At 37.0% G+C, this 22,173-nt stretch overlaps 1 protein-coding gene, 1 long non-coding RNA gene and 1 pseudogene across 2 annotated transcripts; 1 reads left to right on the top strand and 2 right to left on the bottom strand.

Moving 5' to 3' along the window:
- Positions 1-2,004: 2,004 nt before the first annotated feature.
- On the bottom strand, positions 2,005-4,876 carry LOC111366425 (annotated as a pseudogene).
- Positions 4,877-11,383: 6,507 nt separating this feature from the next.
- LOC111367046 (probable phytol kinase 3, chloroplastic) lies at positions 11,384-14,064 on the bottom strand. Its single transcript, XM_022987735.1, has 7 exons — positions 13,953-14,064; positions 13,585-13,807; positions 13,209-13,276; positions 12,959-13,132; positions 12,158-12,273; positions 11,890-12,004; positions 11,384-11,819 (listed from the first exon to the last, which is right to left on the bottom strand). The coding sequence occupies exons 1-7, from the start codon at positions 13,958-13,960 to the stop codon at positions 11,642-11,644; spliced, it is 882 nt and encodes a 293-aa protein (XP_022843503.1). The 5' UTR covers positions 13,961-14,064; the 3' UTR covers positions 11,384-11,641.
- Positions 14,065-16,156: 2,092 nt separating this feature from the next.
- On the top strand, positions 16,157-19,645 carry LOC111367045. The gene is made up of 2 exons (XR_002697712.1): positions 16,157-16,715; positions 19,240-19,645. It is a non-coding gene; the product is annotated as an uncharacterized LOC111367045 (long non-coding RNA).
- Positions 19,646-22,173: the final 2,528 nt, after the last annotated feature.

Raw genomic sequence — 22,173 nt, 5'->3', positions numbered from 1 at the left:
ACTTCCATTCGGGTGCTATTGAGTATTGTTGCTCATCATGATCTTAAGCTGGAACAACTCGATGTCAAAACCGCCTTCTTGCACGGGGACTTGGATGAGGAGATCTATATGCATCAACCTGAGAGCTACAAGGTTGAGGATAAGGAACGTCAGGTATGTCGCTTGAGAAAATCACTATATGGATTGAAGCAATCTCCTCGGCAGTGGTACAAGCGATTTGACTCCTTCATGCTAAAGCATGGTTTCTCCAGAAGTGAGTATGACTATTGTGTTTATATTCGGAAACTTCGGGGAGGTAACTATATCTATCTTCTATTGTATGTGGATGACATGCTTATCGCTTCGAAAAGCAAGGTGGAGATAGATAGGTTGAAATCTCCACTTGGTAAAGAGTTTGAGATAAAGGATATGGGGGCTATCAGGAAAATACTGGGTATGGAGATTAGAAGAGAGAGAACGAACCGGCGAATGTTCTTGAGTCAAAAAGGCTACATTGAGCGGGTTATTGCTAGGTTCGGGTTGCAAGGTGCAAAATCGATGGTAACTCCATTGGCTCCACATTTCAAGCTCTCTGGTAAACAGTCTCCTACTATAGCAGAAGAAAAGGGACGCATGGATCGTGTGCCTTATGCTAGTGCAGTTGGCAGTTTGATGTATGCCATGGTATGTACACGCCCAGATATTTCACAGGCGATTAGTGTGGTCAGCAGATTCATGGCAAATCCGGGAAAGGTACACTGGGAAGCTGTGAAGTGGATCCTGAGGTACTTAAAAGGTACCGCGGATACGGGTTTATGTTTTGGTGGAGATGCATGTCATATAAGTGGGTTTGTGGACTCGGATTATGCAGGTGATCTAGATAAACGACGATCTACTACTGGATATGTGTTTTGCATACATGGTGCCCCAGTTAGTTGGCGATCGATGTTACAGGCTACAGTTGCTCTTTCTACTACAGAGGCCGAGTATATGGCCATGGCAGAGGGAGTGAAGGAAGCATTGTGGTTATGGGGTCTTCTAGATGACTTGGGGATTGAGCAGGATTGTGTGGACTTGTGGTATGATAGCCAGAGTGCGATTCACTTGGCTAAGAATCAGGTCCATCATGCTCGAACCAAGCATATCGACGTCAGGTATCATTTTGTGCGTGATGTCATAGAGGAAGGTGATATTTCACTCTCGAAGGTACACACAAATGAGAACCCAGTTGACATGTTAACCAAAGTGGTAATGGGTAGCAAGTTTCAACACTGCTTGGACTTGCTTCACATTAGTCCGTGTTGATATGCCCATGTGGGCATGGCCCTTCGGGGCGGGGTTGAAATGAGGTGGAGTGTATATGAAGGTGGAGGTGAACTACGGAGGCTTGATCCCGAGTTTTGGGTACGTAGGCAATCATGGTTTGACTGGTGCAGCCGAGTTTTTTGGTGCTTGTTTATTCTTCTTGTGTTCGTCCAAAATTTGAGGTCTATCAAATGATGTACGAGGTGGAGAATTGTGAGAAGAGAAGCTGAGAAGAGAAGGAGTAGCGCCTAAGCGCTGGAGTGGGTGCCTGGGCGACACTCAAGTGGGGCCTGGGCGCCCCGACTGCCAAATCAGGCAGTAAGTTGGCGCCTAGGCGCCCCGAGTGCTGGAGAAAATCAGAAACATGGTGCCTAGGCACCAATCTTGGGCCCCGATAGGTTATATATAAAGCCATTCTTTCCCTCCTTCATTTAACACAAGACCTAGAGCCCAGTTTTAAGAAAAGAAAAGAGAGAAAACTTGGAGAGAATTTTACGAGATTGAAGGTTGTTCATCTTGGATATAAATTCAAAGTTATTTTCTTTCTTGGGGATTAACTTGAGGCTTGTTCAAGTAATCCAAATACATTGTTCTTCATATATTCCATTGAAATCATTTTTTCCTCATTTTCTTGTTCTTCAAGTGGTTTGGAAATTTTCACATTGTCAACTTTGTTTGATCTTTGGGCTATCTTTGGAAGGTGTTTTCCCAACACATCCCAACAAAAACTCCAAAGCACAAAAAAATAAGCACACGGCAATCCAGATGAAAGTGAGGAATACCTTCCAACCCCTGAGCGCATATTAACATCACCATACTGCATACTGAATAATTGATAAATCTCCTGGTTAAAATCCAGGCACAACTATTAAGCATAATTCAAAAGGAAAATGTCATTCAACACGTAGAAGATTCCTTGTGGAGTTGGCATCAAAAGCAGGCCAAGAAAGAAGAAAGGCAAGGCAATAGTTAGAAGAGAATTAATTAAGCAGAACATGATTCATGGAAAAACTCTGAAACCATTTACAATTTATGTAGATGGCAAATGTGAAAATTTATAAAAGCAAGAGTAGCCTCATCCACTAATCCACAGCTACATGCATATAAACATCCAAAAATGTAAGATCCCATCATGAAACTTAACATTACATATTTTTTTATGTAAAACGTCCATATCCTAAAGAGAAAATGAGGAAAAACGAATTAACGTATCTTTTAAAAAAAATTCTTTAAGAATAAATTCATCTTTGTTTTTTTACACATAGTAAGAAATACATACATATTCAAGAGGAAGAAATCACAAAGAAGAGTTAGAACTTCAGCGCTTATATTCTCTGAAGATTTGTTCACCTATGAGAACCAAATCAAGTAGAGCACGGGCATTCATCCACTAGTACATATATTAGCAATGAATATTCATTTAATGTTTCTCTTATCTTAACAAGCTGAGATCACAAGACCTTAGAGAAGAACATATAAATTTAAATTTTTGTGAACTGAACCCCAATTCATAATTCCATTTACATGAATAGAAAACTAGATGTTATGAAATATTGTAGACGCATATCAAAAGTAAATTCTGTACTATATAAAATGATTTCCTCTTTGCATTTCTGAATTCTCACTTCAACCAAAATATAATGAATTGTCACATACAAAAGTGCCATTTAATTGAAATAAATGCACCTATAAATTTTGGCACCGATCAAACTCTACCTTCCCAAAATAATTACAAAAAACCATTAAGTAGTGGCCCATGATAAAGAAAGAGGTACGCATATGCACAACCACAGCCATAAAAGCATTCGATGCAAACATGCAACAGTGAACACCACAGTCAAAGGATCCCCTTGCCCACGCAATGTAGAATGGGAGAGAATATGCAGTCCTGGTTGTATTTAGGACATCTCTGTGATTCATGTACATGGAAAGAATTGGGGAACTTGATGAACACTTTCACGTTTATGACGCCTCAATGGATCCGGACCATCTAATACCTACATTCGGGGATTATTTGTTCATCATGACAAAGATTTGCATAGAAAGATGACCATTTAGTTCACACAGATTATCTGTCTTTGTCCAAGAGTGATCTACGGACGACTCTACTACGGTTCCATTTATACTTGTGCGCTAACAGTTCCATTTCAAACATAAAAATCAATTGAATATGGCCGATCAATTGTCCAGAATAGCACGCAGTAAATCAAATCAAGGATTTATCCCTAACCAACCACTACTTAGGGCGTGAATACTTGCTAAAACCTGCGCACTAATCACAGTAAATGCCTGCAGGTATAAATTAGCTTAATGAACAGTAACAGAAAGTGTCTGGTAACAACTGGCTGAACTTGAGGGCGTGTTGTTCGCCGGCGAGCTTGAGGTTGCCAGAGATGAAAACGAGCATGCACCAGCTGGGCCAGAGGGCTGACAATCGACGGTGGTGATTGTTGGAAAATTACACCGATATTGTGCATGCCATTTATGTTCACGAAAACGAAACGCAGTTTTGTCTTACCAAAATGGATTTGGGAAGATTAAACGACAAATTCAATTATTTCCATTCTTTATTTCAAATCTACATGAAATCAAAAGAATGTTATTAATTTTCTGAATTCAAATACAAAGAAAGATATCAGAAAGAACCAACGTGAGATACGAGTGATGCGATCGGTCGAGACAAGTGTTAGACACTTTGTCGTTAAGATGAATTTGCCCCGCATCGGTGCTAACAATTTTCTGATAATCATCTCCCAAGATACAAGAACCACATCTAGTCATAGGAGCACTCCAAATGATTTAGATCAATGAACTCGAACGGAGTTCCCTTTCTACCATAACCATAAATTTGATGCAAATGTTTTATGCAAAACCAAAGTGTACCATGAAATGGAATGATATGGAATTATGAATTGAATTTCTTTTTGTTGATAAAATCCAAATATATGTGGTTTATATATAGTAGTTGGAAAGGTATGCCAAAAAACACAACCATACCAAGAGTCAGATCTCTTGAAATTCATAATTATTGAAAAATGAAATGAAAATGAAACGGAATGATATGGAATTATGAATTGAATTTCTTTTTGTTGATAAAATCCAAATATATGTGGTTTATATATAGTAGTTAAAAAGGTATGCCAAAAAACGCAATCATACCAAGAGTCAGATCTCTTGAAATTCATAATTATTGAAAAATGATTAAGCCAAAGGTCAAAATACATCTTTTCATCCAACTTTTTTTTAGAATATTCCACAATATTCTATACATTTTTCCAACAATTTCAAGTATTAAGCGGCTTATATTTGGCTTAATTTCTCATTCACCAAATTAAGAATTCTACTTAAATGATCATGTAAAATTGGTCACAACAAATTTTCAATACAAAATTCTAACAGTGATTTGGTGCTGGCACAGCTGGAAAAGGAGGCCCATGAGCTTGGCCACGATATTCTGGGAACCTATGGGCTTCTAGCCCTCGAAAGTCAACATAGACCCTTCCTGGTAGAGGTTTCCCAGCCCGGCTCGATTCGCATTGAACGTCGAGTAGTAATGCTCCACGAATGCCTTCACCATTGCATCTAGATCCATACCTCTCGAATTCGAATTCAAGATTTAGGATTTGGTTGGCACCTTTCTCTTTTCAATTCTCTTTAAGATACGTCAAGAAGGCATATTCTTTGAAGAGTTAATTATTCCAATGGTCACTGAACTTATGTCCATGTCTTAAATTGACCACTGAACTTTAAAATGTCAAATATTGGTCATTGAACTTTGGTCATTGTCTTTGATTAGTCACTGAAATTTAAATGTCGAGTTTTGGTCATTGAACTTAGGTTCATGTTTTCCATGGCTCACTGATATTTAAGATGTCGAGTTTTAGATACTGAACTTTAAAAATGTTATACATTACTCACTAAACTATGAAAAATATTGTACATTACTTATTTAACTTTGAAAAAAATTGTAAATTATTCAGTTATGCTAGTGAGTAACGTAAGGTATATTCCAAAGTTCAAAAACTCGACATTTTAAACTTCAATGACTAAACGAAGACATTGACCTAAGTTCAGTGACCAAAACTCGACATTTTAAACTTCAGTGACCAATCAAAGACATGGACCTAAGTTCGATGACCAAAACTCTACATTTTAAAGTTTAGTGACCAATCAAAGACATGAACATAAATTCAGTGACCATTGGAACAATTAACTCCTCTTTGAAATAAGTATGTTATTTGTACACCGATATTGACCCTCCCATGAGAGGGAAGGTCCATGACTTTTTTGTGAGGGAAGTGTACACACGCCGAGCAAAGCCCCTATTCAAAATATGTTTTTTGTTGGAAGAATACACTAATGGTGTGAGCCTCATAATTGTGAGGCCTTTGCACTAAAGTTTCAAAAGTTTCATTTTAGGATTTGATATCGCCAATATCGTTATCCTGACCTTGTCTATCCCGAGGACTCTAAATGCTTAATTTACATGATTCTACCACCACTATGCTCAGGTATAATATGTGCTCGGGTATAAGATGTATGCCCGAGCTACGTGCTCAAGGTTTGGCTCACATTAGTGACATATCATTGGGAAATGTCCTCAAGCATATAAACCATGCTTCAGTACGTTGCAAGCTCAAGCAAGTCTCTTTTCTTAAACCCTAAACGCAAGGGCTCATGTTCAAAGAAAGACCTAATTGCTGAGGACTCTAATCTGACTCAAACACCTTAATCTACGTCTCCTATGCCCAAAAGGACTCTTACTGTTAAACTATGATTGGTCTTCCAATTGTACCACAAATCAAACACCTCTCTCGTGTAAGGACTTGGGATGAGATTGCACAACTAACCTATCCTATCAGGAGTGTGCTACTAAATCCTAGGAGTGCACCACCTACTCTATAAATACAAGGCTTTTGATCATTATTCAGGTACGTTTTACATATAGTTTCATTATACATTCTCCCATATCAATTCCCTGGCTGACTTAAGCATCGAAGAGTTGACGAAAACACACCTCATGCATTTATTTCAGATACCGAAAGACTCTGTTCATGCTCTTTCACAGTCCTCAAGCTCGAAAAATCAGCATGTGCAGATTTTTGGTAGCATCATTGGCGCCATCTGTGGGAACTGCTACCAAAAACCATGGTTAACACAATCAGGTCTTCCTCCAATAAGTTCATTAGTTCCCAATCCTCCCGACATTATGACTTGTTTAAATTCAGATTAATTTAAAAGGTTGTCGTTGAGCCATATTATATCAATCAAGACGTCAAGATTATTAATTGATACAAGTCGTCGACATTATCGATAAGATAAAAACACGCCAAGATCAAAAAACATTGATAGAGTAAAATTCATTCATGAAGCTCAAGCAAAACACTTTGAATTTACAAAAATAAATGTCAAATGTCAACATCTGTGCTCAGGGAAAAAAATAGATGCTCGAGAAAATTTAATCGTCGATATTCTGACTGGCTTGGTCCTCTTCGACATCATCACCCTCGATGTCGACCTCTCCATCTTCAACATTTTCCTCAGAGTTAGAGAGAGCGAGGTCATTAGCCACCTGAGGAATGGTCTTCAAGTCCTCATGCTTCGCGTCTGGCCTCGAGCGAATGAACGCTCGAGCCTCCTTCAGGGCATAGAAGTATGAGCCCATGGCATACTCTTCCTTAAGTTCACTGGAGAAGTTAGACTTCTTGAAGTCCTCGATCACTTTCATCCCGAGCATCAGTCAGTTTGCCCTCAAAATCTTTCTTGTACATGCTCGAGCTCGAGCTTGAATTCCTCAGCCTCGTCTTTGGCAACCCCGACATCATCTCAAGCTTTGCAAAGCTCATTCTTCATCTCTTCGTGCTCCTTCAGTTTTTGAGCTTGATCCGTTTCAAGGTTAGCAATTCTCTTATCCTCCACAGCCACATCACTCTCGAGGTCAGCCACTTTCTAGGACTCATCTTTCCCTCTCAACTAAGGCCTTGAGCAATGCTTAGTGTTGGGAAGAAAGGAAAGCGCAACTCAAACCTCGGGATAAAAAAATGTAAAATAAGAGATAAAGTCCTCTAGATGCAAAAGGACTGATGAGTTACCTTTAACGTCATAGCCTCGAGGGCCTTCATGCCTTTATCGGGACCAATGTCTCCCTGTTATTTGGCTACAATGCTCGGCATCCATTGACATCGGCCATGATCCTTAGTGTGAACAGAGCTTTGTGGAATTGCCTTGTTCTCGAGGTTAACAACTTCAATAGTTTCTCGAGGATGAGGAATTCCTTGAGGTATCCCCTAAGGAATTGACTATTCAGTAATAACTCTTCCCATTCCCAGGGACGAACCTCCTGGCCTTGACGATTCGCTAGTCCCACTCCTTTTGGCGCTCGAGTCTGGAATCTCGAGCTCTCTTTTGGCCCCTCTTATGTCCTGGTGCTTGACCTTGGGGAGCATTTGACTTTTTGTTTACGGCTTGTCATAAGGCAGTGGGGTCGAACGTCATCTCTGCAGAAAATAAAAACTAAGTCATTAGCACGAGCAATAAACAAAGGTCGGCTAACAAAAATCAAAGGAAAATATCCTACCCTCGACGCCTTTCACATGTACAAGGTCGAGGACGTGATCCCTGAGGATGTCATCTAGATCATATACAAAAGGCTCGAGATTTTCTAACATCTGCCTATCCCTTTCTAAGGACTCAAAATAAAATAGGCCTGATCCTCACAAAACCTAGCAGTGTCGAGCAACCCCAACCGAGGACTAAATGGAAGGTCAAGATCTCGAGGCACGACGTAGAACCATTTTTCTTTCCACCCTTTCAACGAGCTTAGCATCCTCGGGATCCTAAACCCTCCGCGGGTTGAAAGGTATGCGAAGCATGTGAATTAAGGGAGCTATTTTAGATTGAAGACCATCCTACATAGGTTGAGGAATGGGATAATCCCTAAGTATTTGCCTCGGGCTCATGTTATACTTGGTCAAAAGGGCGACGAAGAATCGATACATAGGCCATCTAAACCCCCTTCAAAGAATCTCTGAAAATTACAAACTCTCCATCCCGAGCTACTGCTATCCTATCTTTGTCCTTGGGTGACCTAATATCATAGTTCGGCATAAGGTCGTACTCCCTAGCCGTTACTACTACTAGATTCTCCTTAAACCTACAAGGTTGGTCGGGGCAATTAAATAACTTCGGGTTATCCTGGGTTCGAGGATGAGAACTAATGGGCACCGCCATAGGTATGATCGACCATCCTAACACCTCAAGTGTGTTCCCCGACCTAGAGGACAACGTATCACTCACTGCTCGACATCTAATCCTAAATTAAGACCTTTCTAAACAAACGACTTAAGTTCTCGAGCTTTTACCTGAAACCGACAACTTTGAAGGAATTTACTGAGAGTGAAATGGTAAAAAATGAATAGCAAGTGGGGTATATATAGGAGAAACGAGGGGAAGCCTAAGGGTCGCTGCCTGAGCCGTTCGATCAGGCCATGTGTCCCTCATCCAGGGCTCTAAACTTCCACCACCTTTCTTAACTAGGGCTGATGTCATTACCACATCTGATGTCAGCCCTCACAAATGCTTCTTTTGGAATATACCCTCGAGCATGAGATACCGAGGACTCCTGTCTTCAACCTCTGTGCACCTTATCCTCAAGCGAATGCTCAAGTACAGGTGCACGGGGGCCACTGATATAGTCAATATCATTATCTCGACCTTATCCATCCCGACGACTCTGAATGCTTAATTTACATGATTCTGCCACCACTATGCTCGAGTATAATATGTGCTCGAGCATAAGATGTATGACTAAGCTACATGCTCAAGGTTTGGCTCACATTAGTGACACCATCTAGAATATGTCCTCAAGCATATAAACCCTACTTCAGTAGATGCAAGCTCGAGCAAATCCCTTTTCTTAAGCCCTAAATGCGAGGGCTCATGTTCAAAGAAATACCTAATTGCTAAGGACCTTAATCTAACTCAAACACCTCAACCCACGTCTCCTATGCCCAAAAGGACTCTATTACTGTTAAACTATGATTGGTCTCCCAATTGTACCATAAATCAAACACCTCTCTCGTGTAGGACTTCTTGGGATAAGATTGCACAACCAACTTTTCGTATCAGGAGTGTGCTATTAAATCCTAGAAGGAGTACACCACTGGCCTCTATAAATACAAGGTTTTTGATCATTATTCAGGTACGTTTTACATATAGTTTCATTATACATTCTCTCATATCAATTCCCTGTCTAACTTAAGCATCGGAGAAGCGACGAGAACACACCTCGTTGCCTTTGTTTCACGTACCGAAAGATTCATACTCTTTCACAGTCCTCGAGTTCGGGAAATCAACATGTGCAAATTTTTGGTAGCATCAGGATTCAACTTCATTTTGTAGAATATCGAACTGGTGTTCTAAAAGTGCATTTAGACCTAGCGAATTTTTTATTTATCGCTATTCGTCTAGGCCGACTTAGACTCTCAAAAGCTTGAAATTTAAATAAATCGGTGAACTTGTGATTTTGTTTTATTTTAAACTCTATTAATGATTAAATGAATTTGTTTACATGTTAGCCTAAAAAAGTGATATTCAATGTTCATTATTTTTCCTTGGTTGCCTGCTTTCACGTCAACCTTGCCATGTTTTTGTTGACCTCGTTTTTTGTAGGGGTGACATGGAATTGGTATTTATAGAATTCTAGTCGAATTGATGACCGCTGGAAGAAGGAGCACGTGGCTCTATCTCCCAAGTTGAAGCATCATATCACTAGCCTGCTAATATATTGAAAACGGGTCAACCACCCTACAACCTAAGCTGACAGGCTTAACATATTGATTATTATAAACATCATATCAATCATTTCTATAAATTGCCTGCAAATCTTTTAGGAGCCAACAAGGGCTTCGGCCGACAAAAGGGGGCTTTAGAATGGAGAGCCTTGGAAGCTATCCTTTTGACTTCGACACTTCTTTTTCCCGCGGGGTTTTTGTATCTTTAGCTTGGTATTACTTTTTGGATGAGATTGTAATGCAAAATATGAGTAGGAACCTTCTTTTTAAGAGTGTTGGAATTATAAGAGCACCACTCCAACTAATTCTTGCTAGTTCTCTCCAGTCTAACATTTAGCACAGGTCTATCTGAGATCTTGCGATGGATAATGCTTATTATCACTACGATGTCCAATGGTGGAGACTGGAACTGCAAAGAATTAAATCAAGCAGCCGGAAAAAGGGCTTTTCAATTCAACAGCAATTGTGCACGTCCTCATCCACACATACGCCTCCTTCAATTCTCCATCTCCTATTTTTTCCCACTGTTGCACGCCTATTTATTTTTTCTTTCCCAGATATTAATTTCACAGAAATGAAGGATTTTTGGCCGCCATTAATCGCTCCCCTCTAGAAACTATTTATGCTGATGAAAGCATATGTTGAGGTTTGATTTAAGATGCTTCCATGAAGCTGTAGCTTTTGTGAAAAGTGGGGCTGGGAGAGTAGGGGGTGGGGATAATAATTAATACTGGTATAATTAGCAAAATTTTAATTCTTTAATGTTGAATTGTGCCGTTACTTGAATGCCTTTGACGAACGCGATCATCTAAATTTTATCTTTACTGATCGATAGTGATTTTAAGAATTAATTTTTTAATCGTTAGGAGTAAAGTGAGAGCCACATGTCAGAGAAGAAGTCAAAAATTAAGGCTGAAATAGTGAAATAACAGTCAAAAAATTAATTTTTGGAGATAAAAAATCACTTAGCTTGTTCGGCTGCATCTTTCCAATCGAAGGGAAAAGATATGTCTTCATCATAAACCATATGACACATAATTGATTCATTTGTAACCACATTCTCATACATTCTCCTAAAAATCACTATTGCAAAATCCATTTTTCCCCAAAAAAAAATGGGGCTCAATGAAATTCCATGCANATTCTCATACATTCTCCTAAAAATCACTATTGCAAAATCCATTTTTCCCCAAAAAAAAATGGGGCTCAATGAAATTCCATGCAAAGTGCTATACTGTGGTAGAGTTTTATGCTTAAGAACACATTGCAGTTGTATATATCACACACCACACCAAAAAGAAGCACGATGAATCAAAAGAAGAGCTTTCTCTCGGTATTCCATCATCCATTCTTGAAAAGCTTCCAAGTAAATTTGTTACTCAATTTGCAGTTTTACAAGGTCCATAAATAAGCAGAATCTATTCATCTACAACCAGATACAATAACTGTTACATCACATTGACCAAGAAGGGGGAGCACTGTTATTAGTTGATGCTATAGTCCCATCTAGTTAATTGGATAAAGAGTAAGATTCAATTATTGATTTCTCCGTCCATGATCTTTCATCAGAGAACAAAACTGCCAACCAACACAGAGGCGAGTGGAACTGTCAAATTGTCGTCAATCCCAGTACTTAAAGGATGGGATTCAACCAGTGCAGCGGCAACGGACACCATAAAAAATCCCAGAACCATCTCGGGACTTTCTTGAACATACCCAAACGAGGAGAAATAGTGCATGTATCTGTATCAACATTTCCTTAAGCAAAATTTTGAACTGAGTTTTGGTAGAAACAAGAGGCAAAACATATTACCCAATAGAAGCCAAGAAACCAGCAGTTGCCATAGCAATGCTACCAACAATTGATTTGTTTCTGTTATAGGGAAGTTTATGCTTTCCAAACCGCCTTCCCACAATATCAGCTATACCTGAGAATTTCCAAAGAAACTTTGAGACATATCCAAGAATAAGCAATCTCAGCTCTGTCAGATTGAAGAAAATGAAATGCAATAATTAAACAGAAAAACCTCAAATATTATTGATCATATAATGTCTGTGGATTTATCTGAAAAGTGCATTACCATCTCCAGCACAGAGGTTACAGATTGCTGCAATTGCTATAGGAGAAGTTCTCCAGTATATTGCACCGGCCAAAGTGATTGTGGAGGCATAATACAATGGTCCCTTAAGAAGTTCCCTGATGCAACACATAAGCAGCTCACAATATCAGCCATGTGATGTGTAAATGGTCGCCAATACAATTGGCTGTAACTTTACAATATTACAAGCCACAAGTTCAAATAAAACTAAATCTGCAAACAAGTCAAGCCGAATCAAGGGGAGAATTTAGTTGCAAGACAAATTTTCTTCACTAGTACCCCCTCAAGTTTGAAGTGCCCGTCATAATTTGAATTGGAAAAAATTGATTGAGAGTTTAATGAGAGTAATTTTAAAGAGAAGTGGGATCCAGGTAACTTCTTTTAAACTTCTATTTTTCCTTTATTTTTATTTTGGGAGGATATTAGTGTGTCTTCATAGCTTGTTACACATAGATGTGCAAGCCATTGAGCTTATCTTGGTTTTAAAATAGAGAGATTCTATTTTTTTTATTTTTTTTTCTAAAATGTCAGAATCTGTCAAGTTATATAGAGCTTTAATTTTATTTATTTATTTATTTTTTTCCACTTCCTCGGAATCTCCTCCTATAACTTCTTAAAGAGAGTACAAATAGGTGCAACTAACAGGCAATCCAATGTATTTTAACAACTACTCAAACCCAAATGGCGAATTAAAGAAAGCCGATCAAAAGATCATTTATTATTGGTAAAACATATTTGACCATGGGAAGTGAAGATATAAAGTGGAATCTACAGCAACATAACATGAATGAATGTAAATCGATTTTCTCTAGAACTGGCACAAGCCTGTGGTCTCCAAATCTGCTCATGGACTTGACAGTTGCATCATCTTTCCATATTCCGAGTCCCAAAAGAAGCATTTTGATTATGTTGACAGCAGGAACAAGAGCTGCTATAACAGCTCCCTGACGACCGGAGCTGAGACGATCACTAATAGCTCAATCAACAGTTCAAACATGGTCGAAAATGAAAGGCTAAAATCGAGTAAAATTACCTGAACATCGGCCAGCATAGCATGAAAGCTAATCCTACCGAAACATGTACAAGCTTCCTATTCAGTTTCTAAACAAAGACAATTTGTAGTATAAGACAGAATAGCAGGGATATGAGAAAAAGAAAAGTTGTATTCTAACTGCTGCTTGGGGGATTTTCAAAATTTCAGTTCTTAAATACAAAAAGGTAATTTTACATTTTTTTTTTTTCAGTAAAACATGCTCTTAACGTACTTAAAACATTTTAAGCTTATAGTCACACAGTTTTTCGATTGCTTCCTTTTACTGATTTTTCAATTTTTCATTTTCAGTTTTTAGTACCTTATCTCGGCATGAAAACCCAGGTATCTAAATCGGAGAAATTGATAGAAAAATAACCTGATCAAAGAGCCCTCTTTTAGCGGTTTCTTCCCACAATCTAAGCAAAGATAGAGCAATCCCACCAGACAAGGCGGTGGCAATGACGTCACTGACAACCGGATTTTCTGAAAACATGGCGACCGGTGACGTAAATTTCCGGCGGAGTTTTCTTCTGTGCTTTCCCTCAAGCTGCTGACCAAATTTATAACGGTGGAGAAAATCAGAGGATGAGGGAAGAGGGCTGGAATTAGAGAAGAACAAACGTGAATGACTGCAAAAATCAAAATTGGACTTTGATTTGACTGTTATGCAGAGGTAAAAAAATGTTGAAGCCATTGAGCAAAAACGTTTTTTCTGTTCCAAACCCCGGACTATCACGAGCTTACCCGTACATGTACTTGGGAGGAGACAGTACCCAATCGATGGGATTGGTGGTGTGGGAGACTTGAATGAAATCTTGTTGAAATACTGACGAAAATAAGCTTATTATTTGAATTTCGTAATTTACTCATTTTACTGTCTAAAAAGGTATCGATCGGCAGCGCTCTTGATGGAGATGGATCGACAAGATGCCGTACCCATTGAATGATTCTCCTCCTATTGAAAATCAACTTAGAAATTGGTAAATAAGGCAAGTATCAAGAACATGTTAAGCAAGTTTTGAAAAATAAAAAAAAAATAAAAAAAAATAAAAAAAGAGAAAAAGGAAAAAGGGCAACTACATTAAGGCCAACATGTTAAGCAAGTTTTGAAAAAAAAAAAAAAAGGGCGACTACATTAAGGCCCCGTTTGAACCACATTTGGGTATGTTTGAGCTCCATTATTTGGAATTATAAAAAGATGAATAGTGTTTTTTTTTTAAAAATGAGTGGTTGAAATTTTTTTTATTTACGTGTAATATTATTTTATTGAAGATTGTGTGATTAAAAGTAGGAGAGAGAAAATTTTAATTTAATACAATGAAAAATAATGGGGCTCAAATGGAGGCTTAATATAAGAATAATAATGAAAAATATAGTTGTTACGGATCCCATATAACAGAGATTTTCAAATATAGTGACTTGATATGATGAATAACAGTCATATTTTTCATTTTAATGAAATGTGGCGCAAACAGGGGTTAAATTTTTGAAATATTTATTATCGAAGCCAACATGACGAGATGTGATTCGCCCGATTCTTTTTATTTTTTCCATCTTCCAAAAAATGCATGCTAAGTGTTGTCCGTAAATATTTTGAATTAAAATTATCTATATTTATAACATGATTAAAGAGAAAATATATGCTCGTAGCTTTAAAACTAACTTAACCACTAAATAATTTACTTATTAAATTTGTTTTTTGGTCAAAGTAGTATTGAGTTTGAAAGGAAAACTTAAGAGATTTTCAATATTAATTTTAAAAGTATATCTTTACTTACATTTTACGCAAGTTTTCTAGTTTAACATGCAATATACAATTCTTCATTTTAGATAATTTTTTTCATAACTTAATAATTAGAATAATGATACTCAAACAAAGATTGCAAACAGATATTTGACACGTGTTGAGTTGTCAGCACCAGCATTAATAACTTTTTTTCATTGTCCAATAATGTTGCGTCACGTGTTTCCATGTTTTTTAATCATGTGATTAAGTTTATTTGTGTAGCACGATTGTAATAATTAATTATTTGCTTTCAATTTGCGAAGCTCTTAAGGTCCGTTTGATTGCAAAGGTAAAATTGAATTGAGTTGAAAGCAAAATCCAAGGAATTGAATTGCCTAGAAATTATTTTCCTGAAAATTGTAAATTATTGTATTTGATTGGTATAATTTTCTTCGTGAAAATGTTGAAATAAAAGTGTTTTTTGGTGCTTGTTTGGCTTTATTTTACATGAAAATTGTTAATTAGAAGGATGAAATTTACTGGTATTGGGGATGAAATTTATTTCCATTGCCAATAAAAAAATAAAAAATCAAGAAAATTATCTATCTTTTTGTATTCGTTTAGCTTTATTTTACATGAAAAATTAAAATTAAAGGGAAATATTTTTTTATAATAATTCTTAAAATTTGTTTCCATTGCCAACAATATATATTATAAGGATGAAATTTACTGGTATTGGGGATAAAATTTATTTCCATTGCCAATATGGTGAGAATTCGAATTCAAGAAAAAGATGGAAAATACTGACGTGGCGACCAAAGGTGGAAAACAAATTTCTTGAAAAATTTTGTCAATCAAATAAGCTAAAAGTGAAAATTGAAATTCTTTTTCCATTTTCCCTATAAAATAAATGACTATCAAACATGCCCTTAGAGAATTGTAAAACTTTGAATTTGCAGGGCTAAGAACTCTACCTATTCAAAGTTTGCTTCCATTTTATTTTTTTGAAAGTCATGTTGTTTTTTGAATTAAGCTTCTTGTACGCTCTTAGGGTATGACAAGTTTGACACTCCGTTAAGTGTCAAAATCAGAGCCATTAGTTGTTTAAAGTGCTATTAAAATTAATATATAAAAGATCGTCATCTCATAATGCTATCAATCTTATACGTATATCAAGATTGTTGTTCATTTTCCCCTCTATTCAGGGCGATTTCTTTCTAATCTATATTTTTAATTATTGAAGAAACCAAGAAATGATATTGCTTTGTTTTCTAATTGATTCGACTAGCATTTCTCCCAAAAAGAAAAAAAAATAAAAATTCAATTGCAAGTTGTCTTGAATCAAATTTCCTCTTCATCTTTATACGCTAGCTATCAGTGATAGAAAATCATTTGTTGTTGTTCACATCACACGAGCATCGTGGTGCTGCTGACGAGAAAGGAGCTTCAGGTCATCTCTCCAATGGATAATGCTACTAGTACAAAGTCGCTTGACAAAGGAGGCTTACAAAGTGACATGTACGGCTCATATTAAAAGACATTGGACGGCTGAGATGTTGGCAGAAATCTTTACCCATTTACAGACCCATTCAGAAATTCAAACGCCATTTACTACCCATTTAGAAATTGAAACCAGAATAGAAGAGAGGCGAAAATTCTCAAATTAGGGCGGCAAAAGCGAAGCGGGATTCCGATTGATTTTCACGTTGCTTGTTTCATCGACGAATTCGGCATTGAACGTGATTGCTCATCCCGTCCATCTTCTCCACCTCTGAAACCAGGTATGTTAGGGATTTTTGTTGTTTAATTTGAGCTGAAATTTTAGTCACCAGTTATATGTAGAGAATGTTAAACAATTGTTGGGCATGGAAATTTCAGAAATTTGGTTGGAATTTTGTTGAAAGTTTAAGCTGAAATTTTAATCACCGGTCAACAGTACCTATATCTTTCACGTCTAGGTCTCTCTTACAAAATATTCCAAAATTTATTTCCAGTAATGCATGATTGTTCTCTGTCATTACCCATTTGTGCATTACCAGGTGAGAATGGTTCTAAAAGGTGGAGGAAAGTTTATTTGTCTTACCTTAGCAGAATGTCACGTAGGAGTGCTGATTTTCCATAGTTTATTGTTGTAAAATTTTGTTTCGCAATAGTGGACCTAAGAGTTCGGATTGTCGATCCCATAAGGACTATTTTCTAACACTTAATTCAATTTTTCTTTAACTACTATTTGACTAAAACAAATTAAAATTTGTAAAATCTGAGTTTTAATCTAAATTCTAGAAAATAAATGGATGTTCACACAATTGATTGGAGAATCAAAGAATGAATGGATGTTAGGGCAAAATAACTTCACCAATTGATTACCTTTACATTTCAAATTAAAACTTAATTCTAATGTAGTGCTCGGTCGAATTCTCTATTGTATTCAATTTGCCCCTCTCGAATTCTCATTGAGCCTATTCAACTAATTAAATTTCATATCTCTATGCAAATTCAACTTAATTAAACGAGTTCTATGTCATAGGAATTCAATTATGACCGCGATAAATGGTATAGGTATCTCAACTCGTTATACCAATGTACTGAATTTTACTACATGGTCTAAATCCTAAACTCATATCTCTATTTGTAAAGAATTCACAAAAATCATCAAATTATTGATCAGATAATTTAATGCATTCAACTCATAGCAAAATCAACACATGAAAAAATTAAAAACTTTGAATCTTAATAAGAGAATGTAAAGGATCTCAATTGGTTACATTATTCCCCCTAACAATTAATTTAGCTACTCATAATGCAAGAAGAAAAATAGGAAATTGTCTTAAAATACATCACCGGATTTGTAATAAAGATGTAGAAGAAAAAGTAGATTTCTTACACCAAGATCTCCTTCCCCTTCCAATGAATGCTTCTAATCTTCAATTGCTTGGTGTTAATCTTCTTGAATTTATCTTTTGAATCTCCCTTTTTGTTGTCTTGCCTCCAATGTGTCAAGAACCCCTAAAAAGTATGAGTAATATGTATTTATAGGTGCCCCTCCGTTTTGTGTAGAAGTAGGGTTTTTAAGAATTTTAAAACGGCCCAAATAACGTGCCCTAGATACTCAGTCGTAACGCCTAAGCGCTACGAGACAGTGCCTGGGCGCTACGTCTTCACCACCTAGGCGCTGATGATAGCTCATGGGGGCTATGATTGCGACGCCTAGGTGCTGCCTCTCGGATTCAAATTTCATCTTTTTTTTTCAGTTTCGTAGCGCCTAGGCGCTATGAATGCAGCCCCTAAGCGCCGTCTTTCTGCCCCAATTCCGTAATTTTGGCCTCTTCGTCCACTTTAATACATTTTTTCGCATCGCCTCTCCTAATCTTCAAAACAACATTAACAAACACATCAAAAACGTTCTATACTCACAAGATCTAGCATTTAATCAAGCTAAACTTGTGCAAAATTCATGAGTGAAACAAACTCATCATTTATATATGATGAATACCTTTATATTTTACTGTTCTCTAATATATTCATAATTATAATTAACATCGTTTGCATAACGGCTAATGCAAAGAGTTAAGTTTTGTTTTCATTACATGAAATTCTTGCAGAACTATTTTTTTTGCTCGCAGTAATGTCCAGTTTGGAAAGGTATTCATTCTTGTAGGCCTTTTGTCTGGAAAAGACTGAGTTTAGGATCATGATTGCAAAAGAGAAATTTTGTTTCGATACGAATAATCACGTCTTTGGAAAATCAAAGACAATGAAATATTTGGAAGAATTCCTATTGTTGGTATGGGCGAAATAGGAAATATAACTCATCAAAGCTGCTCTTTCCCCTTTAAAACGTCATTTCAATCCGTTTTCAAAGGTACACTTGGTATATAATAATATGGTTTTCATGATGCAAATTAGTTATCAAAAATTCTTTTGACGATAAAAATGAAACTACTTATTTTCTTTTCCTTTGTAAATCTGGTTTTAACGCAAATAATTTGGAATGTCTGGTTTATAATATTTGTTCATTATGTATAACCATTATGTTGTTAAAAACTTAATCTGTTTGTATAGACTAGTGAATTAAATCTTGAATAGTTCTTCCCTTGATACTAAGTTGATTAATGACTAGTTGTGTGGAGCACTCAGATTACTAATAATCTAAGATTATCATCATAATCTTATTTGCAATTGTTTGATTATTTTCTTTTATGCTTCTGAGTACACTACTGGATGTTTGATTATTTTCTTTTACGAATGCAACGGAAAATGGTATATCGTTGAGAAGCTAACACACAATTTCCATTCTCTTTGCAGAATATGTAGCAACTCGAGTATCCGGAAGCAACTCATAATAGTTGTGATATGATGTGCTTCACCACTCACCAAAAGAGTAGATACCACTAAAAGTAGGCACAAACTATTCATGGAAATGAAGTCATGAACAAAAACTTGAGATCTTGGTTCTATTTTCACCCAATTGTTGGGTGAAATTTGAGTGGGCAAGCAGTGGAAAAAGTAGTAGCGTGAATGCCTTTTGTGAAGCTATGAAATTAGGTTGTGAGGCAAAGGATTATCAGTTCTTATGGAGGTTCCATAAGAGTAGAAATAGCCAGAGTAGACTATAGAAGTTCTCTAAATATATATACACGTGTAAATAAACTTGTGGAGGCAGCCTACTGTCTATCTCTGAAAAAACTATATGATCTACATGGTTTTCTTATGTATAAGAAATGGAATTAATGTATGTAAATATTAGCAAGTATAAAATTCTTGTTTTCTCCTTAAAACAGTGATAGATGTTCTAATATATATAGATTGCAAGTGCACACTGAATTCACGATCTAAACACTCACTAGAAGAGTGTCATGATGGTGTTGAAAGTTTTACCTCCATCATAATCCCAAATTTGAAACTAGTCTTTCTATTTATCAACAGTATGACATTTCTCGGTTTTTGCTAGTCTATGTTTGGACTAACTATAATCGAAACACATAAATTTTAATAAATTTGGATGTGTTTAAACTAAACATAACCATCACATTTAACAAACTCCAAACTCTTGTTATTATAATTAACCAAGCGTTCAATGTGCTAGTAAGACAAGGTACCTGAAGTAAGTCATCCATTTCAACCAAAATCTACCAATTCATTGCAGTACACTAAAATAACAAATTAAGATTTTGACCTTGCCGCTATTTAACATAACATAACTAGTTCAACATAACCCACTAATCATGCCATGTCCGTCCATTTTCCGTAGCTAACCGCCACGTTCACACTCACAAAAATCAAGAGCTCTTCTTCGTTATTTAGCCGCTAATAGTACTGGAGTTGAGCGATTGCCAGAGATGGGATGATGTCGGAAGCACAAAGAGACTGTTGGAGCTGAGCATTTGCCGAAAATTGTAGTTCTGCAAGAATCTCATATAATGAAAACAAAACTTAACTCTCTGCATTAGCTGTTATGCAAATGATGTTAATTATAATTATGAATACATTAGGGAACAGAAAAATATAAAAATATTCATCATATATAAACTATGAAAAATCACCACTCCTACATGATCTGCTAAGGTAAGACAAATAAACTTTCCCCCACCTTTTAGAACCCTTCTCACCTGTTAATGCACAAATGGGTGATGCTAGAGAACAATCATGCATTACTGGAAATAAATTTTGGAATATTTTGTAAGAGAGACCGAGACGTGAAAGATATAGGTACTGGTGACCGGTGATTAAAAATTACAGCTTAAACCTTCAACAAAATTCCAACCAAAATTCTGAAATTTCCATGCCCAGCAATGCTTAACATTCTATACGTATAATTGGTGACTAAAATTTCAGCTCTAATTAAACAACTAAATTCCAACCAAAAATTCATACCGTACCCGGTTTTGGAGATGAAGAAGATGGACTGGAGGAGCAATCACGTTCAATGTCGGAATCGTCGATGAAACAAGCAACGTGAAAATCAGTCGGAATCCCGCTTTGTTTTTTGCCGCCCTAATTTCAGAATTTTCGCCTCTCTTCTACTCCGGTTTCAATTTCTAAGTGGGTAGTAAATGGGGTTTGAATTTCTGAATGGGTCAGTCAATGGTTTAAGATTTCTACCAACATCTTAGCCGTCCAATGCCTTTTGATCTGAGCCGTACACGTCACTTTGTAAGTCTCCTTTGTCAAGCTACTTTGTACAAGTAGCATTATTGCTCTCGAATAGGATGGGTGCTGTTCATTTCTGTGAATTACTAGCTTTTTATCATTAAAAGCTTCCCTCAGGCTATCCTTTAATTGTCCAGTTGAGCAAATTTTCTTGCTTTTGAGTGTCAGTTTGTTAGGGTGCCCTCCCCCCCCCAAAAAAAGGTTGAACCCCAACCTTGGGGGCCCCCCCCCCCCCCCCCCCAAGCTCTCTTTTCCCAAAGTAAAGTTGACGGGACTCGAATCCTCATGAATGCATCCGGGTAACACTGCAATCCTCATGTTTCCATTTATTTGACTTGAATGCGACACCCCAACCTCTGCTGCCATCAGCTCTTACTGGAACTATTACTGGCCCAAATTTTTCTATTTATTTGTCTTGTTCAAGTACATCTTCAGGCTTCAGCTGGTTTGAAGAAGCTTCAAGTGAGTATAACTCAATATTTATAACAGCAACAAGAGACGGTGAATGGGACAATTGTACAGGATCATCTTTCAACGGGTCTGGTATGAGCTCCCAAGAATTCATAGATGGACGCTTGTACCATTTGTTCTTTACCAATTCATACCTCCAAACAATAAGACCATCAATCTCATTGCCTGAGACAATAAGATGTGTCCCTGCACAGAGCGACTCTTTATCTCCAGACGTAAAACAAGGATCTGATGGTAAACTTGGGAGCTTCCTTGGAGACTTAAATTCTTGATCGAACCGCTTTCCCCAGTAGCCAACATGAAACTAGAATATTCTTTAAATCCAATCTCCCTTCTAATCTCATAAAGATCGAACACCTCTCATTTACAAAACACAGCTTCCACACTACTCTGACCTTGGAAACCTAATGACCACAGATTTAAAGAAGTGTGTTAATTGGTTAAAGCACTAATGACCTGAAACCTTCAACTAATTATTGATTCATAGCAGTACATGCGAGCTTTTTTTAAGTAGACTAGACTCGGGGACCTAAACTGAGCTTCTTTGCATGCCCATTTGTCGTGGGAATTTTTCTACAAAATGGCCACCTAAGTCATCCTATTAAATATATTTTAGAC

This window comes from Olea europaea, chromosome 18 (assembly GCF_002742605.1).
Source record: "Olea europaea var. sylvestris chromosome 18, O_europaea_v1, whole genome shotgun sequence".
Classification (NCBI taxonomy): domain Eukaryota; kingdom Viridiplantae; phylum Streptophyta; class Magnoliopsida; order Lamiales; family Oleaceae; genus Olea; species Olea europaea.
The sequence above is the reverse complement of the archived record's forward strand: the minus strand, read 5'-3'. Positions and strand labels throughout refer to the sequence as shown.